We start from the raw sequence: 23,049 nt of genomic DNA, 5'->3' as shown, positions 1-23,049 counted from the left end.
CGCAGAAGCCAGCTGATTTAATGACGTCATAATACGACTGGCATGTTTATAAACAGAACGTCCTATTAATTATTGTATGGGGGCGATCGTATCTTTTCACAAGCTTTCCATTTCGACAAAGTGGGAAATCATCTCCAATTTAAATCATATCTGGCAATTTAATATTTTATCGATTTTAATAATTGTTTTCTATACTTATTCTATTATGTATTTATGTCGCCATGCTGTTTATTATCGTTTTTTTTTTGGCTCGAAACCGAAACATGTATCATATCCATGCTCATGAATTATTCATTAATTACACTAACGGCAGATCGATGATGTTCGGGCCAACTCGCCGTATTTGTCAGATCTAAGTTATTATAACATTTCTTACGATCTACATGTATAAAACCATCTTTCTTTCTTATATTGCGAAATTTATGAAATACATCCTTTGGATTGGGGGAATTTACTTGCGTTTTGATATCTAACGCCAGAGTTTGCTCTGTTTTGTTTATGTTTTTGATATGACATTGTTTTGTGTGTGTGTGTGTGATAACCCGGAACTAATATCAACTAAACGCGGATATATCGAAGCTTGAAGGTACTCCACGTCAACAAAACTAGCGATGTCAGCGTACCGTATATACCGAGCGCAAGCTAGGCTAGGCTAGCTGAGCTAGCTAGGACGACATAGGCGTCGCGTCGCGGAACGAACGGGCCCGATATTATATTTGCGGCTGACAACACTTTATCTAGCTCGCGCTCGGACTTGGGATTTCGGCCGGGATCGATCGGAGCTTACGTGGCTGGTGTCGTCGTAGATGTAGATGAGTTAGGTAACTTAGGTCTTCACAATCCAGCACCATTTGAGTTTTTGACGGCGGCGTGACGCACTGGATCTGCAAACCTAACGTGACAACTTTTAAAACCCGTTAATTTTTGCCTTTTTTATTGCCCTCATCATAGTTGAAAATTGGCACAATTGAATTGATTCAAGTTCAGAGAACTGAGACTGAGAGAAGTTGCCACCATTGGCATTGTCGACTACACATGACACGCTCACCAGGCAGGCCAAGGTGCAGGTGCGTACCGTATCTGTTTTCAAAGGCTCTGGCCTCTGCAGCCATGCAGCTTAGTTTAACAGAAGCCCGGGTCCAGAAGATGAAGTTAAACTTGGATGCATGTTAATTGTTATGACTAACAGACTAAGTTAGGTATGAGTGAGGAGGGGTGAAGATGAAGGGGGCAAGACTTCCATATGTCCCCTCCACTAAAATTGAAAAAAAAATATGGAGGTTTATCAAGAATTATTTAACACAATATATTATAGATCTATACGTTAATAGATTTAAGAAGGAAAAGTTAGATACATAACAAAATATGGCTTTATTCCGTCAAAATTTCGAGTGTTTGTAATTCCCAATGGCATCGGTTTATTTAGTCAGAAAAATAAATACCCAATACTCTTCGAGAGTAGACTAGTCGTAATATCGGTTGATAATCGTTATGAAACCCACCGTTTTCAACAATTCCTGCTTGCTCAGCGAGTAAGGCAACAGACTGGAGATTCATCGTTCTGCAGCGAGCGCGAGAGGTTCAAATCCAAGTTCCAACCGTAAGTAAGAAGAAAAAGAGAACGAAAGAAGAGGGTTTTGGAGAAGTATTTTTAAAAATTAGTGGAGGGGACATAAGGAAGTCTTTCCGTGAAGGGTATTTATTTGGTCATGGGCATATGTTGGGCCCACACATAATTCATAAAGTTACATTTGCACGACGAGCAGTGGAGCTACAGAATTAAACTTTAAATCCGGGCTTTTAATACATGTGTTACATGGGTAGAGTCTAACGTTATATTTCAGTATTTGGTATCACATTTTGAGGGAATCTTTACATCTAGGTCTGTCTTGTCTCGTCTTTCTGTTATTAATACCCACAATCATAATATGGCATATGACTATGAGCGTCAAGATTGACTTGACCTGAATTTTGCTGGGACCGGCAAGTGCAATACACCGGGTGAACACCCTACTCTTTGACGAATAGTGTATTGGTTTTAACGTGCATAGGTTGTGACTCTCCTATACACGGGACCAACATTTGCGTCGTTTCCGATGGACAGTGTTTTCCAACTGCATTCACACCTGCACTGAATACAGTGGTGAGGCACGTTTACACACAATGCTGTATAGCATCAGATTTTTTGTAAGACGCGTTTCGGTATGAGCAGGACTCGAACCCTTAACCCCTCACGTTGAGATCTAGTATGATCTTATCCAAAACATTCGCTCTAACCGACTGAGCTACGCTGCCTCCTTCGATCTATACCAATTACTTTAAAGAAAAAGAAATACCTGAGATTACTTCATTTACCAGTAATTAGCAATTATGTAACATCAATTGGCCATTTTTGCATGGTGGTAGATGATTTGAGCATAAATTTTTATTCATTAAGAAACTAAATGTGACATTAATTCCAGTACTGTAGATCTATGTAATAGTTTAGGGGCTCACTGACACTGGCTTAATCATATTAAGTGTGTCAAATATGAATTTTTAAGTTTACAGGATACCTAATTAAGCTAATTTTTAATTAGATCTAGACCTAGTAGCATAATTAATTGATGTAAATCATGAAATTATCACAATTGAAAGGAATTGTGGCTGTCTGATGTGAAGTAAATGAGGAAAGATAAAGGTTGCACCTTCAAAAAAAATTAGAAGCTGCAAAAGTTTCAAAAGGAAAAGCACAACTACTTCAGAGAGAAATCAATCTATTGTTAATTATGACCTCATGGTTTCAATTCTGACAGTGTAGACTCACAGTGATGACTTTGATGTGTCCAAATCTTCAGATTATTCTGGTAACATAACAGGTAGCCAGTTCACCTTTTATGCAATTTTGATTGTTTCAAACTTGTTTGTAGCAATAAAGCCCTCATCTGATGTCATTTACTCTTTTTTCTTAATGTTACATCAATCTGTGTCTATGAATCAGTAGATGACACAAGTTGGCTGGCACAAAGGTGTTCAGAGAATATTTTTCCAAATTATCAAAAAACTACTTGAAAATGACACTGACCTAACACTAAAACAGAGGCAATTGTACCCATAGAATATGTTTTGTATTGGCATTGACATTCAACCCAGTACCAAGAGACCATGTCCTGCAGAATGTTGAGCAAGAGGTTATATTTAAAACATTATAAAATAACATCATCGAAATATTTTTGCCAGGTGTAAGATAAATGTATTTATTTATATGATGTTAGTTGTTTTTGTTCACACTAAGTTTAAGCTAAAGCAGTTATGAGAAGTTTTCATTGTGCATTCATATTTTTCCTATATTTATGTTAAACCTGACTTCAGTTGTCAACCTTTGATCCACTGGTCTTTGAGCCAAGAGATGACAAATCCCACGATTTGAGTCAAATGAAATCATTTTTTGTTCATAATAATCATAGTAAATATACTGTTTAGTGTTTGCAAGTATATTCATGCAACTAAAGGCAAGACTACCGGTACATCATATTTTTGGGGTAAATCAGGCATTGTTACATATTTACCAAAAAACTGTGATGTGAAATTTTGTCTTAAAAGATGATTGCCCAAAAGTATTTTGTAAGAGTTATCCCTAACAAGTTATATATATATATATATATATATAATATATCATTGGAAAGGTATCACTCTAAAGAGTTGAAATATACATGTTATATTCCTATAGGGTGTAAAGGTTTTTCTGATTCTAAGATTTATTGGGTAGTAATAGTATATTTTTTTTCCACACTTTTCCGCATATTTTGACCTTAAACTTTTTATGATATTGACCGTTGCCTAGTATATGGACCTAGTTCATGAAACTTACACATAAGGGTAATGAAGTATTACTGAACATCCTGCCTTATTTTTAGGTCACATGACCAATGTCAAAGGTCATTTAGGGTCAATGAACTGTGGGCATGTTAGGGGTTTTTGTTAAATTTCCATCATAACTTTTAATGTTTATGGAGCTATTTCATGAAACTTGGACATTAAGGGTAATGAAGTATTACTAAACATCCCGCCGGATTTTCAGGTCACATGACCATGGTCAAAGGTCATTTAGGGTCAATGAACTTTGGGCATGTTAGGTGTTTTTGTTGAATTACCATCGCAACTTTAAAAGTTTATAGATCTAGTTCACCAAACTTGGACATAAGAGTAATCAAGTATCACTGAACATCCTGTGGGAGTGACCAAGTTCAAAGGTCATTTAAGGTCGATGAACTTTGGCCATGTTTTAGGTAATTGTTGAATTGCCATCATAACTTTGAAAGTTTATGGATATAAGGTCGAGTTAATGAAATGTGGACATAGGAGTAATCCAGTATCATTGCTCATCTTGCACAAGTCGTAGGTCATCATTTAGGGTCAATGAATGTAGTTTTAGCATATAGGAATGGTGTTTTTTGTGAATAATTATTTCATAGTCATTTTCAAAGTCAGCACTGCTGCTATATTGAATCGCGTAATGCAGGTGAGACTGCCAGAGGTATTCCACTTGTCTTTCTTTTTTCCTTTTTCTTTCTTTCTTTTATCTTTTGTAATCTTTTTATTTCTTTCTTTTTCGTTATCTTTCTTTCATTCACTCTTGGAAAGAACATATTAATAGCATGTCTTGTAAAGTAGCAAAAACACTAGGTGTCATGAACAGACCATTACCTTTGAATATCCTTCTTAATCTGTATTATACAATGATTTTACCTCATTTTAACTATTGTAATATTATTTAGGGAAATTGTTGTGATTGCCATCTGAGTAGATTAAGAATGCTTCAAAAACGTGCAATAAATAAGAATTATCACAAACTCTAACCCCTCGTACACATACAGCACCATTTTTCAATAAATATAAAATAGATCAAATTAATATTCAACAAACTGCTGTATTCTTATTACAATAATCTCTTGCCAAACTTTCTTAATAAATGTTTTGTACAGAATAAATCACTTACCGGTCGTCTAACCAGACAAGCTAATGATCTCTTTATTCCAAATTTCAAATACACATTTTTAAGAAACACTTCTTTGGAATTTTTTATCGAATGAACTCAAACATTTCCCCACATTCAAACGTAAATATGAAATTTCCCCTTCTTACTCCTTAAGGTAGTTTTGTATTTGCATCTCCCTCCCCTTTATTTGTGTTTTACTGTCTTTTGCTTTGTCTGGGTTTTTGAGGTCAACTCTGGTCAAGTATCTTTTTTTTTCATATGTAATTCATGTATTCCATTTTTTTCCCCATTGGGGATTGACCTTGATAGATCAGTATGACCTTTGTCAATCCCCTCCACATTTTGATTTTCCATGTCTTTTTTATGTAATATATTGTAACTATACTTGTTTTGTAATTATCTACATGTATGTATGTATTTGACTGTAGTGATATTGTATGTTTTTTTACTCAATATGTGGAAAATGAATAAAATTCTTTAATCTTTTATTTCTTTATTTTTATTTTTCCTTTTTTTATTTCTTCATTTTCTTTTTCCCTTTTTTCTTTCTTCCCTTAATTTTTGAATCTTTTTTTTATTTCTTCCTTCTTTTTCTTTGTTTTCTTTTATTCATTTTTTTCCTTTTTATTTTTTGTTCTTTCTTTCTCTTTCCGTTGGTTCGTTCTTTCATTCATTTATTCATCACATGATTAAGGTCAAAGGTCACTTACGGTCAACGAACTTTGGCCATGTTAGGGTTATTTGAGACATTGTCATAACTTTAAAAGTTTATGGATCTAGTTCATGAAACTTGGACATAAGAGCAACCATTTATCCCTGAATATCATGTGCGAGTTTCAGGTCACATGACCAGGGTGAAAGGTCACTTAGGGTCAACGAACTTTGGCCATGTTGGGGTTATTAGAGGAATTGTCATCATAACTTTGAAATTTTATGGATCTAGTTCATGAAACGTGGACATAAGAGCAATCAAGTATCCTTGACCATCCTGTGCGAGTTTCAGGTCACATGACCAACGTCAAAGGTAATTTAGGGTCAACAAACTTTGGTAATGCTGGGGGTATTTGTAGAATTGTCATAACTTTTTATGTTTATGGAGCTAGTTCATGAAACTTGGACATAAGAGCAACCATGTATCCCTGCATATCATGTGCGAGTTTCAGGTCACAGGACCAAGGTCAAAGGTCATTTAGGGTCAACAAACTGGCCATGTTGGGGTTATTTGAGGAATTGTCATCATAACTTTGAAATTTTATGGATCTAGTTCATGAAACGTGGACATAAGAGCAATCAAGTATCCTTGACCATCCTGTGCGAGTTTTAGGTCATATGACCAAGGTCAAAGGTAATTTAGGGTCAACAAACTTTGGTAATGCTGGGGGGTATTTGTAGAATTGTCATCATAACTTTTAATGTTTATGGATCTAGTTCATGAAACGTGGACATAGGAGCAATCAAGTATCCTTGACCATCCTGTGCGAGTTTCAGGCCACATGACCAAGGTCAAAGGTAATTTAGGTTCAACAAACTTTGATAATGCTGGGGTTATTTGTAGAATTGCCATAAAAGTCAATGGATCTAGTTCATGAAACTTGGACATAAGAGCAGCAGTGCATCCCTGAATACCCTGTATGCATTTCAGGAACATGGCCAAGATCAAAGGTCATTTAAAGGCCAATGACCTCTGGCCGTGTTGGGAGTGTGTGTTGAATTGGCCTTTATAACTAAGGTAGTTTATGGATCTAGCTCATGAAACATCGACATAAGGATAATCAAGTATGAATAATTGTTTTGCACATGTCTTAGGTCACATGATCATGGTCAAAGGTCATTTTGGGTCAATGGGCATAATATTTTATTATATTAGTGTTTTCTTCTGTGAATAATATTCATTAGCTATTTTCAAAAGAAGCACTGCTGCTATATCGCATTGCGTAATGCAGGCGAGACTGCCAGAGGCGTTCCACTTGTTTTAATTCCTGCTTTCTGACACTTTTATGCCCTCTTATTAACTTTTTTAAATTTTTTTTCTTTCGTTCATTCTTTATTTCGTTCGTTCTTTTTTTACTCTCTTTAGTTTAGTGCTGTTGTCGGGAACAAAAATCAATGTCAACATGTCATTCGATCGTGGCACATAACACTCAATCAAATGTATTCACCTTTACTTTCTTTATTTTTTTGCATGTGTCAAAAAAAATCGGTCATTGCGTATTAAAAGTGCCTATTTCACGCAATGCGCAAGAAACTAGTGTTACACGCGCAGTGCCCATGATAATCTCTTGACACTTCTATTGGTTAAACTGCCAATATAAAGGGCATTTTGATTGGTAATATCTAAAATATGGGCGTGTTGAAGATAAGAAAGGGGCAGTCCTTACAGAGATAAGAACGCATTAAGAAGATTTTCAGAATACCGATTTGCAATGATTTTAGCGTCCTGTCTCATTGTCAATGAGATAATACTATAGAGACATCGTTTTCAGAATACTACCCCTGGCTTAATAAAATTTTCTGTCTCTGATTTCTTGTTCTTTTGACAGTCTGTAATGCATAGCCTCAAAGGACCATGAGTTGGTCAGTTTATGATGTGAAATAAGACTTGAGAAAATGGGGGTCGGATACACAAACAGGTTCATCATTTTATGGAATGGCCCAGAATAGAAATTGACTTGTTAATGGTATGAAAATATGAAGTGATGTAGACAGCTGAAATCTGTTTCTTTGGAAGAGTTTTATTTCAAACTTTTAAAAGAACTTTCTTTACTTTCTGAAGGAGGGTCTAGGACTAGGTTTTAGGTCTAGTCCAGCGAAACAACCGATAAAACAGAGACTGTTCAGGCAATGAAGCTTTTGGTTTAGCTGACACGGGGGATCTGCTTACCAGTGACATAATGAAATTATGATTTTGAAAATCAATATTCAACTTTGACAGATTTTCACAAATATTTATTTGCAGTAGGTTTCTCTCATTTTCTTTTTTCTTTTTAAAGATCCAGACCGGACCCGAAAATGAAATTGATAAATTATATACCAATCGAAAGCTTATAAGCTACTAAATACACCAAGGTATGCTTTATGCATTTTCACCGCTTCCCAGCTGAGTATTTTGCTTAAGAATATTCCAATTATCGGGTTTCGAACCCCACTTAGAAAATAGGCTTTATTGTGCTTTTCACCTGCCTCGAGACCGTGACGTCACGTTGTGTAAGAAGCGTTGTGATTCCATAGGTTTGTACACAGAAACTGGTTGATTTTTTTGCTTTCCAGATAACGCATTTTATTCTCTTCACTTCTATCACAGAGGGATATCACATATATTTTTACCCACAAGCTTGAATTTATGAAATCTGCAGTTTTGAACTAGTTTTTGCCATATTTTATTTCCTGCTTATTTGGCGCAGATTTCAATTCTATCTGCATTTAGATTATGTATAACAACTTTTCCTGACATAGCAATTTAGGCCCAATAAGAGCCAAACAAAGAAATCACAAAAAAGGTAGTGAATAGTTGTAGGTTTTACAACAATTTGAACAGTGAATAATTTTGAGTGCCATTTTCATCTGAAAAAAAAAAAAAATGGATTCATAACATGGAAATGGAAGAAAATACTCAATGCTTTTGTACACAAACCTATGGAATCACAACCCTCCTGACACAACGTGACGTCATCATTTCCAGGCGACGTGGGGGTGCTCAATCGAAGCGTACTTTGGAGGAGCAGTTTCTTTGATTTTTATTTAATATTTTTAACTATTGGAAGGAGATATATGTAATATTTTTGGTATATTCGTATTGTATGAATCATTACCTTTATTTTGATATATGATTGTTTTTACACCGGTCAGGGTCTTTAACTAAAACCGCAACTTGATGTTTGGCTGAACTTTCCCTTCTTGTGAATTTCAATGTTGTCACACATTCTTATACAGTATGTCATCCCTTTCCACTATTTCAATGTCTTCATTTAGGATCTTGAGGTTACAAGGATTCATTTAGACTGATCAGATTGCAAGCATTTTATCCTCTTGGAAAACACAATGCCGATTTCAGCAGAAGAACTTGTCAGACTTTTGGCAATTTTAGCCGAGGAAGAAAATATGAAGGTAATTCATAAAAGCCAAGAAAATAGGTTTATTTTAATAAAAACACTAGTACTTAGCATTTTCCTCTCTCTCTCTTTTTTGGGTGGGTTTCTAGACTCTATTTCTCCGTCCATTTTTCTACTTTTCCCTCATATCTTTTCCCTTCACGGCTTTATTTTCCTCTTCCCACTCCCACCCATCCCTTTCCTTTTTGTTCTTTTTTTGGCGAATTTGAGTTGACATGAGGTTTTAATAGATTTATTTAAGAAATAATATTTTTATAAAAAGCCTGCACTCAGTTGGTAGCCATTCTTCGGCAAGGATGTGACAGAAAAAAAAAATTAAAACAATACAAATTAAAACATCAAATACAAAGACATATTTTGTTACTATTTTAAAGAAACAAAACGTTTACATCTATTAAATTTTAAGTCATTAAGAAAAGAATAGAATAATAGAATGATGGTAATAACAGTTCAAAAAAGTTCAAAAGATATACAATGTGATGGAAATGAAATGCGTAATCTGAAAAGCACAACATGAACATGACTACAGTACATGGTCTTGAGCCCCATCAAATGCAGGGGAAAGCCTTTTTTCGAAGCCCTATAATTGGAGCTATTCAGCAGAATACTTAACTGGTAAGTGGTGAAAATGCATAAAGCTTGCTTTGCTGGGTTAAGTAGTTTATAAGCTTTCGATTTGTTTATGATTTGTCAATTTAACTTAAAAGGGATGCTTTGGGCTGAAAATAATATGATTTAAACAGATAGAGAAAAATCAGACAAATAAAACACTGAAAATTTGATCAAAATCGGACGAGGAATAACAAAGTTATGCCATTTTAAAGATTTGCATTATTCCGATGAAACAGTTCTAGGCATGTCATCTTGAATATTCAATGAGCAAATTGATGATGTCATATCCCCACTTGTTCTTTTGTATTTTGTTATATGAAATTAGGTTCATTCACATTTTTATCTACCAAGAACTTGAACAATTTAATTGACAACTGATTTAGTCCATTAGATATTCATTGCTGCAACTTATTTCATTATAAAGGAGACACATTATTCACAAATGTATGAAAAAATTAAACAATTATGATTTCATGTAATAACATAAGAAAAAGGAAAGTGGGGATGTGACATCATCAGCCCACCTAATGAATATTCATGATGACGTGCATGTAACTATTTTCACAAAATATTGCTAAATATAAAAATTCAATAATATTGCTATTTGTTATCCGATTTTGATGAAACTTTCAGCATTTTGCTCTGTGAATTTTACTCTGTTTATTTAGATATAAACATTTTCAGCTCGGAGTATCCCTTTAACACTTGGGTCCGGTCTGGGTCTTTAATATGCTTTTCACACCGCACAAAGTTCCCTTAACCCCGGGAAATAGGTGGGGCTAAAGGGGGTGGGTTTTGGGGTCTTAGCCCCACCAATTTCCCGGGGTTAAGCTTAGCCCAATTTGGTTTCACACTATGTTTTATGAAAGGGGGTTAGTATGGTAAATAGTACGGTACTATCTGGCCCTGCTAAAAAGCAGGGTTAGCCGGCTTATTGCGGTGCTAAGAGCTGCAGTGTGAAACCAAACCAGGCCACAGAAAAGTGGGCTTAGCATTAATGGTAAAGGAAAGTAATTGCAGCAAACAATTATTTTATGAGAAAGCTTTTAAAATCAAGGTTAATTACCACCATATTATCATAGATCCAGATCCGGTACATTGAAATCAACTCATCATTGTGAAGTCATGAAATCTTAGCTGAAAACCCATAATTCTGATGATCACTAACACAAAAAGGCATATGTGGGAATGGGACAGTGTAACAATATTGTTTGGAAAAATACCCAACATTTTATGGATTTCTATTCTTATTTTGCTCATTTTTCAGCAATTACGCCCTTTGTTTTCAGAGCCATTTGGTGCATATTTTTTATTCATACATACAAATACTTGGGTGGTCATTTCATTGGATTCTCTTCAAACTCATTTTGAGATCGTTAACAGAACTGGTATTTATTTTTAACCAATCACAGAAAAGGTTGTAGGAAGTCATGAATAGTAGCTTTTTCTTCTTCGTTTAGTTTGGCTGGCAACCAAAATGACTATTTTTGCCAGCACTGATTTTTGCCATTGCTTTTTGGAAGAACTTTTTGAAAGAATTAAAAGCTCCTTCCATATGAATATGTGGCGCAATAGTTCATGACTTTCTGGTATCTAACGAGGCAAAGGTCATTATTAGAAATCAATAACAAAAAATTAGTTGATAAATACTGAAATATATGAAAATTATAACTCACAAATCTATTACTTTTCATCAGCCATATTTTCGTCAGTCTATGAACATTAACGCAGTTAAACAGTGGTAATCAAATATACTAGGGAAAATATTTGGTTAAGTCATCAATATTCATAAGTTTTGCAAAAAAATCCTCAAACCGGCTAAGCAGATAGTATGGGGTTAAGAAAGATAAAAATGTTGTTGCAGCAAGCAATTATTTCATGAGAAAGTCTGTAAGATCAAGGTAATTTTCACCATATAATCATATATCTAGATCTGGTACATGAATGTAAATTTATCTTTGTGAAATCATGAAATCTTATCACCAAACCGATAATTCTGATGAACACAGAAAAGCATATGTGGGACAGTGTATTAAAGTTGCTTTGAAAAATACCCAACGTTTGATGGAATTGCGTGCTTATTTTGCTCATTACTCAGCAATTACATATTTTCGATAGCCATTTGGCACTTATTTTTTTATTATTTCAGGAGCTGGTATTCAAATGATTCTTTTATCAAATAATTGATCTGGAATAATTCTTGAAATAATTGATGTCCAGTTATTGTTTGTACTACTAGGTGACAGTGAAAGAGACATTGAAGGGAGGAGCTATGGCAGGTGCTGGTGCTGTTATAGGTGGAATGTGTGGAGGACCTATGGGACTAGCAGTTGGTAGGTTGAAACAATATTTTCTTTAAAGGGGTACTCCAGGCTGAATATAATATGATTTGAACAGATAAAGAAAAATCAGACATACACTGAAAAATTTTTAACAAAAGGGGACAAGGAATAACAATTTAATAATATTTTAATGATTTGCATTATTATGGTGAAAAGGTGCTATACATGTCTTCATAAATATTCTATGAGCAAACGTTTTTTTTTTAATGTTTCTATTGTACCATATTTTAATGCAAATTTCAATCATGTTAATTTATTGATATTTAAAAGGGCTACAAAAGTTTACATCTCAGATACCAGAGAAGCCCAAAAGGATGAATCACTTAGGTCTTAGGCAGAATATAAAATATCCTTTAGGATAAGAAAGATGCTTATTAAAAAGTGCTGAAATAAAGTAAATTCTCAAATTTATGATTTTAATCCTAGTACTTAATGGCCCCGCTTCACATTTAATTTTGCATGACACAATTTTTTTACCTCACTGACTTTTTACTTTCAAGTATCACGCAACTTTTTTTAGACCAAATTTGTGATGCCCAGGTATGTGGATATGAAATCATGCAACATTATGTAAGTTGCATGTTGTACATTGTAAGTTCATGTCTGACTCAAAATCACTCAAACATGTGATTTAATGTCCAAAGTCAATACAAATATGTTTTCAGCTAAAATTCATGAACAAGCGTTTATTTTTATTTATATTGACAACAGTTATTAAATTTGATGTTATGTATGGCTGAAGTAATGTCAGTGACAAATTTTGTGATAAAATTTGTTTAAATTTGCCGTCCAGTAGTTTCCTTTTATTGTCATGACTGTGCTTTTATCCTTTTCCCTTCCTGCTCCATGTAATTTTTCTCTTATATCCTTTTCACAGCGCCTTGAGCACATAATCAATGTGGACTTGACGCTTTGGAAATACTCTATATTATTATTATTATTATTATAAAACCATAAAATGCATGAGAAATTGATTTCATGAATAAATTAGCATAATTTATCCATGAATTAAGTGAAATTTACCTATGCAATTGCATAGATTATGTCATTCTCTACCATCGTACAAATTTTGTCGCAATTGTGTGGTCCCTTGCCGAGATCTCAAGGGTGACAAGAATAAAAATTTATTTTTTATATTCACAAATATTTAAGTATGACTTAAGTCGCACTTAAATACCGAGTTGCGTACGGTAAGAAAGGTTTGACCGCATTGGTCAGATCATGTCATGAGGATGCGCACTACTAGGTATCTATCAATAAGATCTCGCGTAGCATATCATTTACGCGTCGGCAATTAAGTGCGACTTAAGTCATACTGAAATCTTTGTGAAACACCTCCCAGGACTATTTGGGTTAAGGAATGTCGTTCAAATATTTGTAATTTCAAAATTCTTGGAAATTTGCTCTTTCAAATTTTGCTATAATTAAATTTGTCCAGTGAAGATATTGTTTGACATTCTTGGAAATTTGCTCTTCCTAATTTTGCTATAACTAAATTTGTCCAGTGAAGATATTGTTTGTGTGAAGACTGAAGAGCATGGTGACTGGTGAAGGTAGTCATCTTTTGTAGGCCTATAATAGTTTATAAATGGTGTTTTGCCATGGATACACTAAGATATAATTAGATGAACAGACATATCAAGATACAACTAATATAACATTGCCACTGATGAACTAAATGGTTACCAGCAAGACAGCAACTGTATTTAAAAAAAGCTAAATACATGTACACGTGTATTTGTAGAATGGAAATGATAATCAGACGTTAATAATGTAACTTTTGAAATATTTTATGCATAGTGCTTTTCTTTTTCTTCTAAAACTGTTTATAAATTGATTTATGTCATTCGAAACCTAATAGGAGAGATGTGAAGTCATTAGATCTTACTGCATGAACAAGTGTGTCAGAATGAAACAGTGTCAGTGTGTTTAATAACCATTTATTTCCCTTCTTTTTCTTTGAATTTAGTTTGCAGTTTGTTTTTCAGTGGATACATTCGTATTATTTGCTAGATGTCAAGTGCTATAAACGTCTGTTTCTGTGCCCTTTTTATTATTTGCAGACCCATCTTTCCCCTACCCTTTATCTCCCGTTTTGAAATATTGGACTTTCAGTTTCATTCTTTACTTTATTATTTTTACTATGATTACATTTTAACACTGTTCCTCCTGTAATCGCTCTTCCTTCTGTTCATTTGCTTGTCATACATTTGACTTTGATTTGTTATTCTTTTTGTGTTCTGTGTAATATCCCAATGACTAAACCTGTCATTCATGCATGATATAATACCATTTGTGTTTTCATTACTACTAACCCTGTCTGTCCATTGCTCGCAGGTGGTGCTGTTGGTGGTGCATTTGGAGCATGGATGACAAAGGGAAAGTTCAAATCAGTCCCCGAGATCCTTCTCACTTTCAACCAGTATCAGCGTGATTCACTTTACAATCATTTCCGTGCCTCTTTTGAGGGCATGGAAGCCCAGGATTTTGATAAACTGAGCAGGCTTGTGACGGAGAGTGCCTCTATGAGGGGGCTGGTGATGGACAGTCTCAGAGGATTCTTTAATGAGCAGATGAGGATGCAGGTTGTGGATTGATGTTGAAACAAAAAGTGCTCATCTGTCAGAAAGTCTTCTCACATTCTCATTGGCAATACTTCTTTCAGGATGGTTTTGATGTAAAGATTTCATGCCACCAGATATAACCATCGTTAGTTGTTTCCTGCAGTTATTCTCAAACTTGATACTGACTTTTGCTTGTGGAGGAGACTGTCTTTGAGTTCATTGTCTTTATCTATTCTGAATCTGCTGCTTCAGTGATGTTCATTTCTTAACACTGTAATACATCTGTTAAAAAAACTGCTGACTTTACCATAATATTGTTTCTCCTGAATTTGTAAATCCAACTCAACCTAACACATAGGATAAGCAGGTCACCATTAGCGAAAGTGAGGAAACATCTCATTCTTGTCATGTACTGTGTGTACACATATGTGGCATTTGGCTAAGTTTTCACAGAACACTGCTGTCATGTGGATGAACATAAAAGGGAATCAGATATATTGTCCCAAAAGAGTGTCTAGGATTTTAGTCACTTTAATAATGCACTTTATTATTAAAGGTTCTTTTTGGGCCTAACTCTTTAGACCTGTATAAAATTGTACCTCATTAGATATGAATTCAAAATTGAAGTAAAACTGGTGCTCTTTTTCCATCTGTAGGGGGTGCCCTTGGTGGTGCATATGCAAGATGGCGGTATAAGGGTAAGCATGAGGTAGTTGCAGATGTTTTGAGAGGTCTGGATGAGAAGCAGCATGAAGAGCTAAATGGACAGTTCAAGGATATCCTTGAAGATTACCCTGAAGATGATTTCATGAAGATGACCAGAAGGTTAAATGAAGATGGTGAGCTGAGGGAGAGGATGAGATTGAAGCTTAAATCTTTTATCACAGACACATTAAAGCGACAACTCATAGAGGAGTATAAACAGAGAGGAAAGGCTGATTAATATTCCTACTGAGCTACAAAATTATTGTATTGTTTCCTTGTGCTAAGAAATGAAGTGTTACCTTGTTCAGGTATGGCATGGTAGGGGCTTCTTTGAATGTGTAAATGATAGGAAAAGGCTTACAACAAATTGCTTTTGCATTATTTACTGAGCTTTTTGATTGTTTAAGATATCAATATCAAATGACAATATAGTATGTACAGTTATCCACTAGACAGGTAGTCAAGGCATTCAATTATTACCCAAATTTACTTATCTCATCATTTAAGGAACTTCTTCCTGCCACCACCAAACACCTGTTGGAGAGTGGCTAGTGTAGATATCTTGCCAAAATGGTGTTATCAAAATACCAAAATGCCAGTTTTCTTGTTTCATAACTGTTCCACGGTAGAATGTTCACCAAACTTATGAAGTGGTATAATTATTGTTCATCACTGTAATGTGCAGTAAATGCAAGTTTCATAAAATTGAAGTCATGAGGGGCAGCTGAAAAGTTTGAGCCTAACAAAGAAAGGATTATAATAGGTAGACCGAATTTAATCCATAATAACGTCACATTTCTTAACCCTCCTTTTTAATTTCTTGGTCAAAGCAATATTTAGTCTTGTTTTACAAGTTCCTAAAATTTCTGCATCAGGTGTCTCATGAAAAATGGACAAAGTTGAGTATCAAGCGTACATCAGGTATCAGCAGCTGAAAGGCATTGCACCAGCTGAGATACATAAGGACAAAAGGGACACATTAGGTGAATATGCCCCTTTGTATGCCATAGTGAAATGATGGGTAAATGAGTTCAAATGTGGCAAAGACAGTGTTGAAGATGAACCAAGGTCAGGGATGCTGTCAACAGACACAACTCCAGAAAAGAATGATCTCTTTCTTGACATGGTCACAGAGGAATGTTGCATCTCAACTTATCAGTTTGCCAAAAGGTTGGACATCTCAGAGGAGAGAGCAGATCATGTAAATGTAATCAGAGATAATGTCAAATGTACTGCAAGATTGGTACATCTTTTGACTCTTGAACAGAAGCATGCACGTGAGATGCCAGAATGTCATGAAAGGACTCTTTGGGGCTAACCCATCCAGTTTCTTGGAACGTATTGGCCCGAATTCACAAAGGTGGTTTTTAGAACCATTGATTGAACCCATGGTTTATGCAGATTTCCTGTATAAATTACGCTTATTTACCGCATATATCCAAAAATGTCCAATGCTGATGCGCGCTCTCGTCACAGTGCGCCAAATTGACGCCTTTTGCCATGGTTAAGTACACTATTTTATTCATGAGTCCACTGTTTGAAGAGTGGACTCATGAATAAAATAGCGTACTTAACCATGGCAACAGGCGTCAAATTTGCGCACTGACAAGAGCGCACATCAGCATTGGACATTTTTTAATACACGCAGTAAATAAGCGTAATTTATACAGGAAATCAGCATAAGCCATGGGTTCACCCGATGGTTTAAAAAAACCACCTTTGTTAATTCGGACTGTTGTGTCTATGGATGAGACTTGGATTCATCACTACCAGAGGCCTAAGAGCAGTCAAAACAGTGAAAGCATCCCAATCAATTTTTCATGAGACATTTGATATAGGAACCTGTAAAATAAGACTGAATAAAGCTATGACCAAGAAATTTGGTAGGTAGGATTAAGAAATGTGACAGATTTTGTGGACCAAATTTGGTCTTCACAAAGGCTCAAAACTTTTCATTCGCCTTTGTATAATACCATTATTACGTTTTATTTCATTATCATACATGGCTGAGCAACTTCTTTCCTGTAAATACACATCACTCATATAAAAGTGTAGTAATCATGTCTAGGCTTTTCTATGTAGTTACAAACATATTCCTTTTTGTCTCGCCTGCATAGCAGAGCAAGACTATAGGCGCCGCTTTTCTGATGGCGGCGGCGTCAACATTGAAGTCTTAACTCAAGGTGAAGTTTTTGAAATGACATAACTTAGATATATGGACCTAGTTCATGAAACGCGGATATAATGGTAATCAAGAATTACTGAACATCCTGCCTGAGTTTCAGGACCAAAAGTCACATATTCTGTTCAAGATTGCAAGGCAACAGACAAAAAAAGTGGTCAGGGATTAGGACAAAGAATAAGGTACCAAACTCTTTAAATAATCAACATTATCTTGAGATATTTTGATGTGTATTTCAAGCTTGGTATAGTGGCACCTTAAACTTAGCAGGGTTAACATTTTTGGATGAATATATACAAATCAATGTGTTTGAAATAGCCCAAGTGCTCATACATCTTAAACGCTATTTATATAATTTTGGTGCTGTGAACTCGGCTATGTTTGAACCATATTGATTATTGCTCAGTATTAGTCATTTTCACAATTAGCTTCATATTTCTTTCTTGATTCCTGTTACTTGTATTTGTCATTATAAGTGATATTAATAAAATACATTTTCTGAAAATGATTGAGAATCTGTCCTATCCCTGATAGTTTGTAAAGTATGAGGTACTTGTAAACATTTAAACAAATGACAGAAAGGCATGAAACCATAGAATATTAAATCTTTACCATACTACAACAGTGTAATAGAAAATGATAAATGTAACATTGCCACCCTGTAATCTTACTCTTAACATATCTGGACAGACTGTTTAATCTTAGAAATATTTAAGAATAATTTTGATGTATTTTGCTGTCACAGTGGTATTCTTTTTCGTACTTAAAACATTTTTATAAAATTGTTTTTGTTTGTTTCTTCATTAATAGTTTTAAATGCTAATTTTTTTTGTTTATGTTAAATTGGATTTCATTGCCTTGCCATTATAATATTTACATGTATGCCGTGAGTTGATTACCGTAATTATCTTGTATGCCATCAGCATCTTCAAGGGGACAGATGTAAGAATATTATTTGCAAAAAAAGATTTAGATAGGAAAGCATACAAAATATGAAAAGGTTTATATTTATATGCAAAGGACACTTTATTTTCTCATTTAAAGGTATTATTTACAGTGTATCATAGAACCTTTTTTCTTCCTCTTTCATCTTTTTAATATCTTAATGGCAGTGTGTGCTGTTCTATTGAAAAAAAATAAAACAGTAACTTGTTAGGATGATTTAGCATTAAGATAATTTTATCATAATTCACAAGTAATTGGATATCACAAGTTAGATAATCAAGTTTTGTTATGCAGTTTAGATGAATGTACATGTCTTTGTGGAGTGAAAATCAATAAGTATAATTCAGTATAGCTGACTGGATAATCACATCCACAATTGTATAATTGTAGAATGTGAGAAAGAGGAAGCTGTGATTTATGGCCAGGATTAGCAAAGAACTTGTGTGAATCCTCTCTTGGAGGCCATTTTATCCTGTATTGCAACAAGTAGTTGGAAAGTTTTATGTTATCCAATCTCCCAAAGCCATTTTCTGTTCATTTACTTCCCAGTGTCTACAATGTTCATTTGAAATGACATTTTCTTACATGTGACATTGAGAGTCCTGTGCAAAACTTGAATACTGTGACTACATTTATATTCATAAATCATAAATTACCCTGGTTGGAAAATCCTTTTAATACCGAGGAATGGTGTGAAAGTGAGTTTAACCTTGTGTAAATCAAATATACCAGGGCTCTTATAAGATACACTTTGATCAAGTAGGGGTCTTAGTGAAAACTTGAATTCACATTTTACAGAATATCTTCCTTTGTGAGACATCCCTGAGTAGGTTTGATTGTATGTTGTATGATTGTGGAGCGTTGTGGCCCAGTGGATTAGTCTTCGGACTTTGAAACAGAGGGTCGTGGGTTCGAATCCCAGCCATGCCGTAATTTCCTTCGGCAAGAAACTGATCCACAATGTGCTGCACTCAACCCAGGTGAGGTAAATGGGTACCGGTAGGAAGTAATTCCTTAAAAAGCTGTGTGCGCTATGAACGCCTAGCTTAGCCGGGTAATATAGGAGCGCCTTGAGCACCTAACAAGGTGCGCAATATAAATACCCTATATTATTATTATTATTATTATTATGTTGACTGTGATATTTCTCAAAATCAAGAATAGTGTATTTGGAGTTTTAAAAGGGCAAGGCTATTTCTATTCAATTTGTATGATAAGTATTATTGCATCATTATTTCTAAGTCACTTGATAAATATGAATGAACTTACTAAGTTGTTTACTTGTAGTACATGTGTATTGTGTACTTTGTAAAATTACTGCCAGAGTGCCTAATTATATAAAGAAATGTTTGAAGATAGACAAAATATTATTCATGTGCTAAGAACACAAACAAGAATTCCCTTATATTATAAACAGTGGTGTTTAAAAGTTAATGAACCCCACCAGAAAATGAACATATTTAAAGTGTTCCAAGTTCTGCCATGTTTTTTAAATATAATTGTGAAGTCAGATGATGAAATATATTACATTCAATGAAGTTGTTTTTCTGGGCTCGCTGAGTACTGTAGAGTTGTATACTTTCAACACCCGGCATGAAGGAGTGCTTTTTGTGGTGGGATTCACTAACCTTTGAGCACAATTGTACTTATTTTATACTCGTCACTGTTTCGTGAACATATTCAATGATTAATATTTGGAATATTTTTGTCATATTTGAACTTGTGTGACCAAAGATTTAAATATAAAGTCAGACACACATATGAAAGACCAAATCCACTCTAACAAAAACAGCTCCCTAATTTGCAAACACATATGATGTGAATATCACTATTTGTGCTACTGAAAAATGCCATAACTCTCAAATTTTTCACCAAAATTTTGATATAATTCAGTGATATCCTTGTTTAATTTTCTCCATTCATCCTAATAAAATGTTTTGTACGGTTTACTTGGTCTGTAAAGGTTATGTTTTGCCAGTTTGAACTTCCCTTTAACCATAACTTGAACTATTGAGTCCTATGAAATGGAATTACAATATCTTTGACCTGGGGTCTGTTGCATCAAACTTTGTGATCAATCCAACAATAAGAATTTAAATTCAAGCCTCTAATTCCACACCTAGTTGTGTGCCTTTTTTATAAGTTACATTGACTCTCATAATTTTATTTTTTGTGCAGGAGGCCCAGAGTGTTACATACAGTCATAATGCAATTTTGTTTATGCTTGATGTTATTATCTGGGGCTCGTAACTCAAAGCTTAGCAATGATTTTCAACGATTGATTCCATTTACTACAATGTACAATCAATTATTATTATGTTATTATCTGGGGCCCGTAACACAAAGCTTAGCAATGATCGTTGAACATTTTTCTACTATTGATTCCATGTACTACAATGTACAATCTATCTTGAAAATCAAGCGTATAATCAATTGCTAACCTTTGTGTTACGGGACCCTGATGAAATATGTTATAGTATTTTGGTGATAGGGATGATATAAACATTTTATTTACTTTCTAGTTTTAGTTTACCTATTCTGTATTAGGATTACATAAATGTACATGTATGTGCTTTGGGCTGACAATGACCATAACAATAACATTCATGGCATTTCTTGAAATTTTTCTTTTAAACTCTAAAATGTATCGAGTGGAAACAGACAAAGTGAACATTTTTACCTTATTATGTATCGATGTGTGTAAACCCATTTTTAGCCCAATATTGTACTTGTCCATTAAAGAAATTCCACATTTTCTAAGTTTGATATTTCACTTTTCTTCATTTAGTGTTTGTCTTTCAATATCAATTTATTGAAATTTACCCCAAGTAGAAGAAATTCCATTTGATGTGTAGGAATGCGAATGATTATCAAACATTCCTTAAAGCCCTACAATGTATTTTTGTATGACAACTCTAACACATATAGGCTAGATGTTTGATGGAATATAAATTATTGCATCCTCACATATCAACAAAAATCAACTTCTATCTTGATCTGGGGAAACTTCATCTTTATTTTGATGTAAGTATGTAGGATTATTTGTTATTGTCCAGTAATGATGAAAAACATGTATAAGGTAGTAATTTAGCATGCAAAAGAAATAAAATGATCAAAGTCCTTTTCTGCAGAGAAAATTTTGGTTTGATTAATGAGATATTGCATATGAGGGATCCTTTATACAAGAAACAAGAGAGGAATCCAAGCCAAATGAAAAGTTGCATTAAGTGGAAAAGGGGAAACAAATGGGGAAGCATATACACTGTACTTGTACATTTATGTGAAAGTTTGAAGAAAATTTAAACAAAGATGGCCAACTCATGAATTTCGAAAAGTTGTAATCACTATTACTTTGGTGATTTCAAATTGGCAACATAGGTGATGTCAATGTGATAAAAGGTTAAGATTGTTACAAAATGAAAATAATTGTTTTTAATAATAATAATATTGGTAGGCACAGGGAAGCCACTTCAGTTCTGAAAACTGAAGTATCCTCCCATTTGCTCTGCTCCTGGTTACATGAATTTTGCCCTGGTCTTAATATTTCAGAGGACATAGGGTTAGAGTAGTTTTGAATAATGTAAATATAAGAATGAGGGTTTCTTTAGTTTTGGAGGTTAGTATCTATGTTTAGCTCAACGTGCAGATATTCAATCAGAGCAATTCTCGCCGGAGCAAATGTCACGGAACCCCGCTCCTTGCAAGAAAAAGTAATTTGAGTTGACTAAAGACCACCAAAATACGTTATCTCAAGTAAGAATTGGAAAAAGATCCTTTCCGCTCTACCCCTCTCTCGCAAACCTCTCTAACTTCGCGAGCTCAACTTACTTCACTATAATGGGTCCTCACTTTTTAGATAAAAGACCCTGTAGATATATATTTCTATATAAAGTTTTTGTGAATAATTAAGATATTTTTTTCTTGTAAATAGTGTAAATATGTTCACTGAAAGTGATCGAAATTTTCTGCAACAGTTTAAGTAGAATCAGTATTGAATTTGATGTACAATATTGAGATTTAGTTAAATTTATTGTTTAAACTATGATAATGACATTATTTGGGGCTAACCTCGATTAGCATCTTGCTATTATGTTGGCTCCAATTACCAAATGTTTAGTTTATATGTGATGTATTATTCCTTGTAATTGTACCTGACAGTGATATTTGGTAATAAATTCAATTGATTCAATAGATATGCTACAAATTGCAAGGAATGCAATAGCTCCCTTCTATGGGGGGGCACCCTTGGCTCGCCCCGCCCCTCCCCCACACACACATACTTTTCAGGGTTGACGCCTTTGCATACATGACTCTTATAACCAAGGCATAAGATTCTTTAATTTCATGTAGTTAAGAGAGACAGCAATGACTGAGGATTCAGGGAGAGAGAAAAAATAAATTATTCTATGAGAATGGCCGGAAAGCAGTGGCGTCGTGAGCCAACAATATTGTTAGAGTGCCATGCAGACATGGCCTTGTATAGGTATGACATTTCTAGAAAGCCGTGACCGAGCAGTTTTTAATCTTTATAAAAATCTAATTTCAAGATAGATTTTGACATAAAATTCAAAATAAATCATATTTTGCCCTCTTCCTTTCCATTTGTTTACTT

General features: G+C 34.5%; 1 protein-coding gene across 2 annotated transcripts; it reads left to right on the top strand.

The window, feature by feature from the left end:
- Positions 1-391: 391 nt before the first annotated feature.
- On the top strand, positions 392-21,197 carry LOC129254245 (protein C19orf12 homolog). Of its 2 annotated transcripts, none has more exons than XM_054892700.2 (4): positions 392-1,067; positions 8,948-9,082; positions 11,939-12,032; positions 14,379-15,255. In XM_054892700.2, the coding sequence occupies exons 2-4, from the start codon at positions 9,017-9,019 to the stop codon at positions 14,636-14,638; spliced, it is 420 nt and encodes a 139-aa protein (XP_054748675.2). In that variant the 5' UTR covers positions 392-1,067; positions 8,948-9,016; the 3' UTR covers positions 14,639-15,255. The 2 variants fall into 2 exon arrangements, with proteins under 2 accessions (XP_054748675.2, XP_054748674.1); XM_054892699.2 differs by lacking the exon at positions 14,379-15,255 and adding an exon at positions 15,262-21,197 and having other exon boundaries at positions 596-1,067.
- The last annotated feature ends 1,852 nt before the right edge of the window (positions 21,198-23,049 follow it).

This window comes from Lytechinus pictus, chromosome 2 (assembly GCF_037042905.1).
Source record: "Lytechinus pictus isolate F3 Inbred chromosome 2, Lp3.0, whole genome shotgun sequence".
Taxonomy (NCBI): Eukaryota; Metazoa; Echinodermata; class Echinoidea; order Temnopleuroida; family Toxopneustidae; genus Lytechinus; species Lytechinus pictus.
Note: the sequence above shows the minus strand (reverse complement) of the source record. Positions and strands in the feature narration are given on the sequence as shown.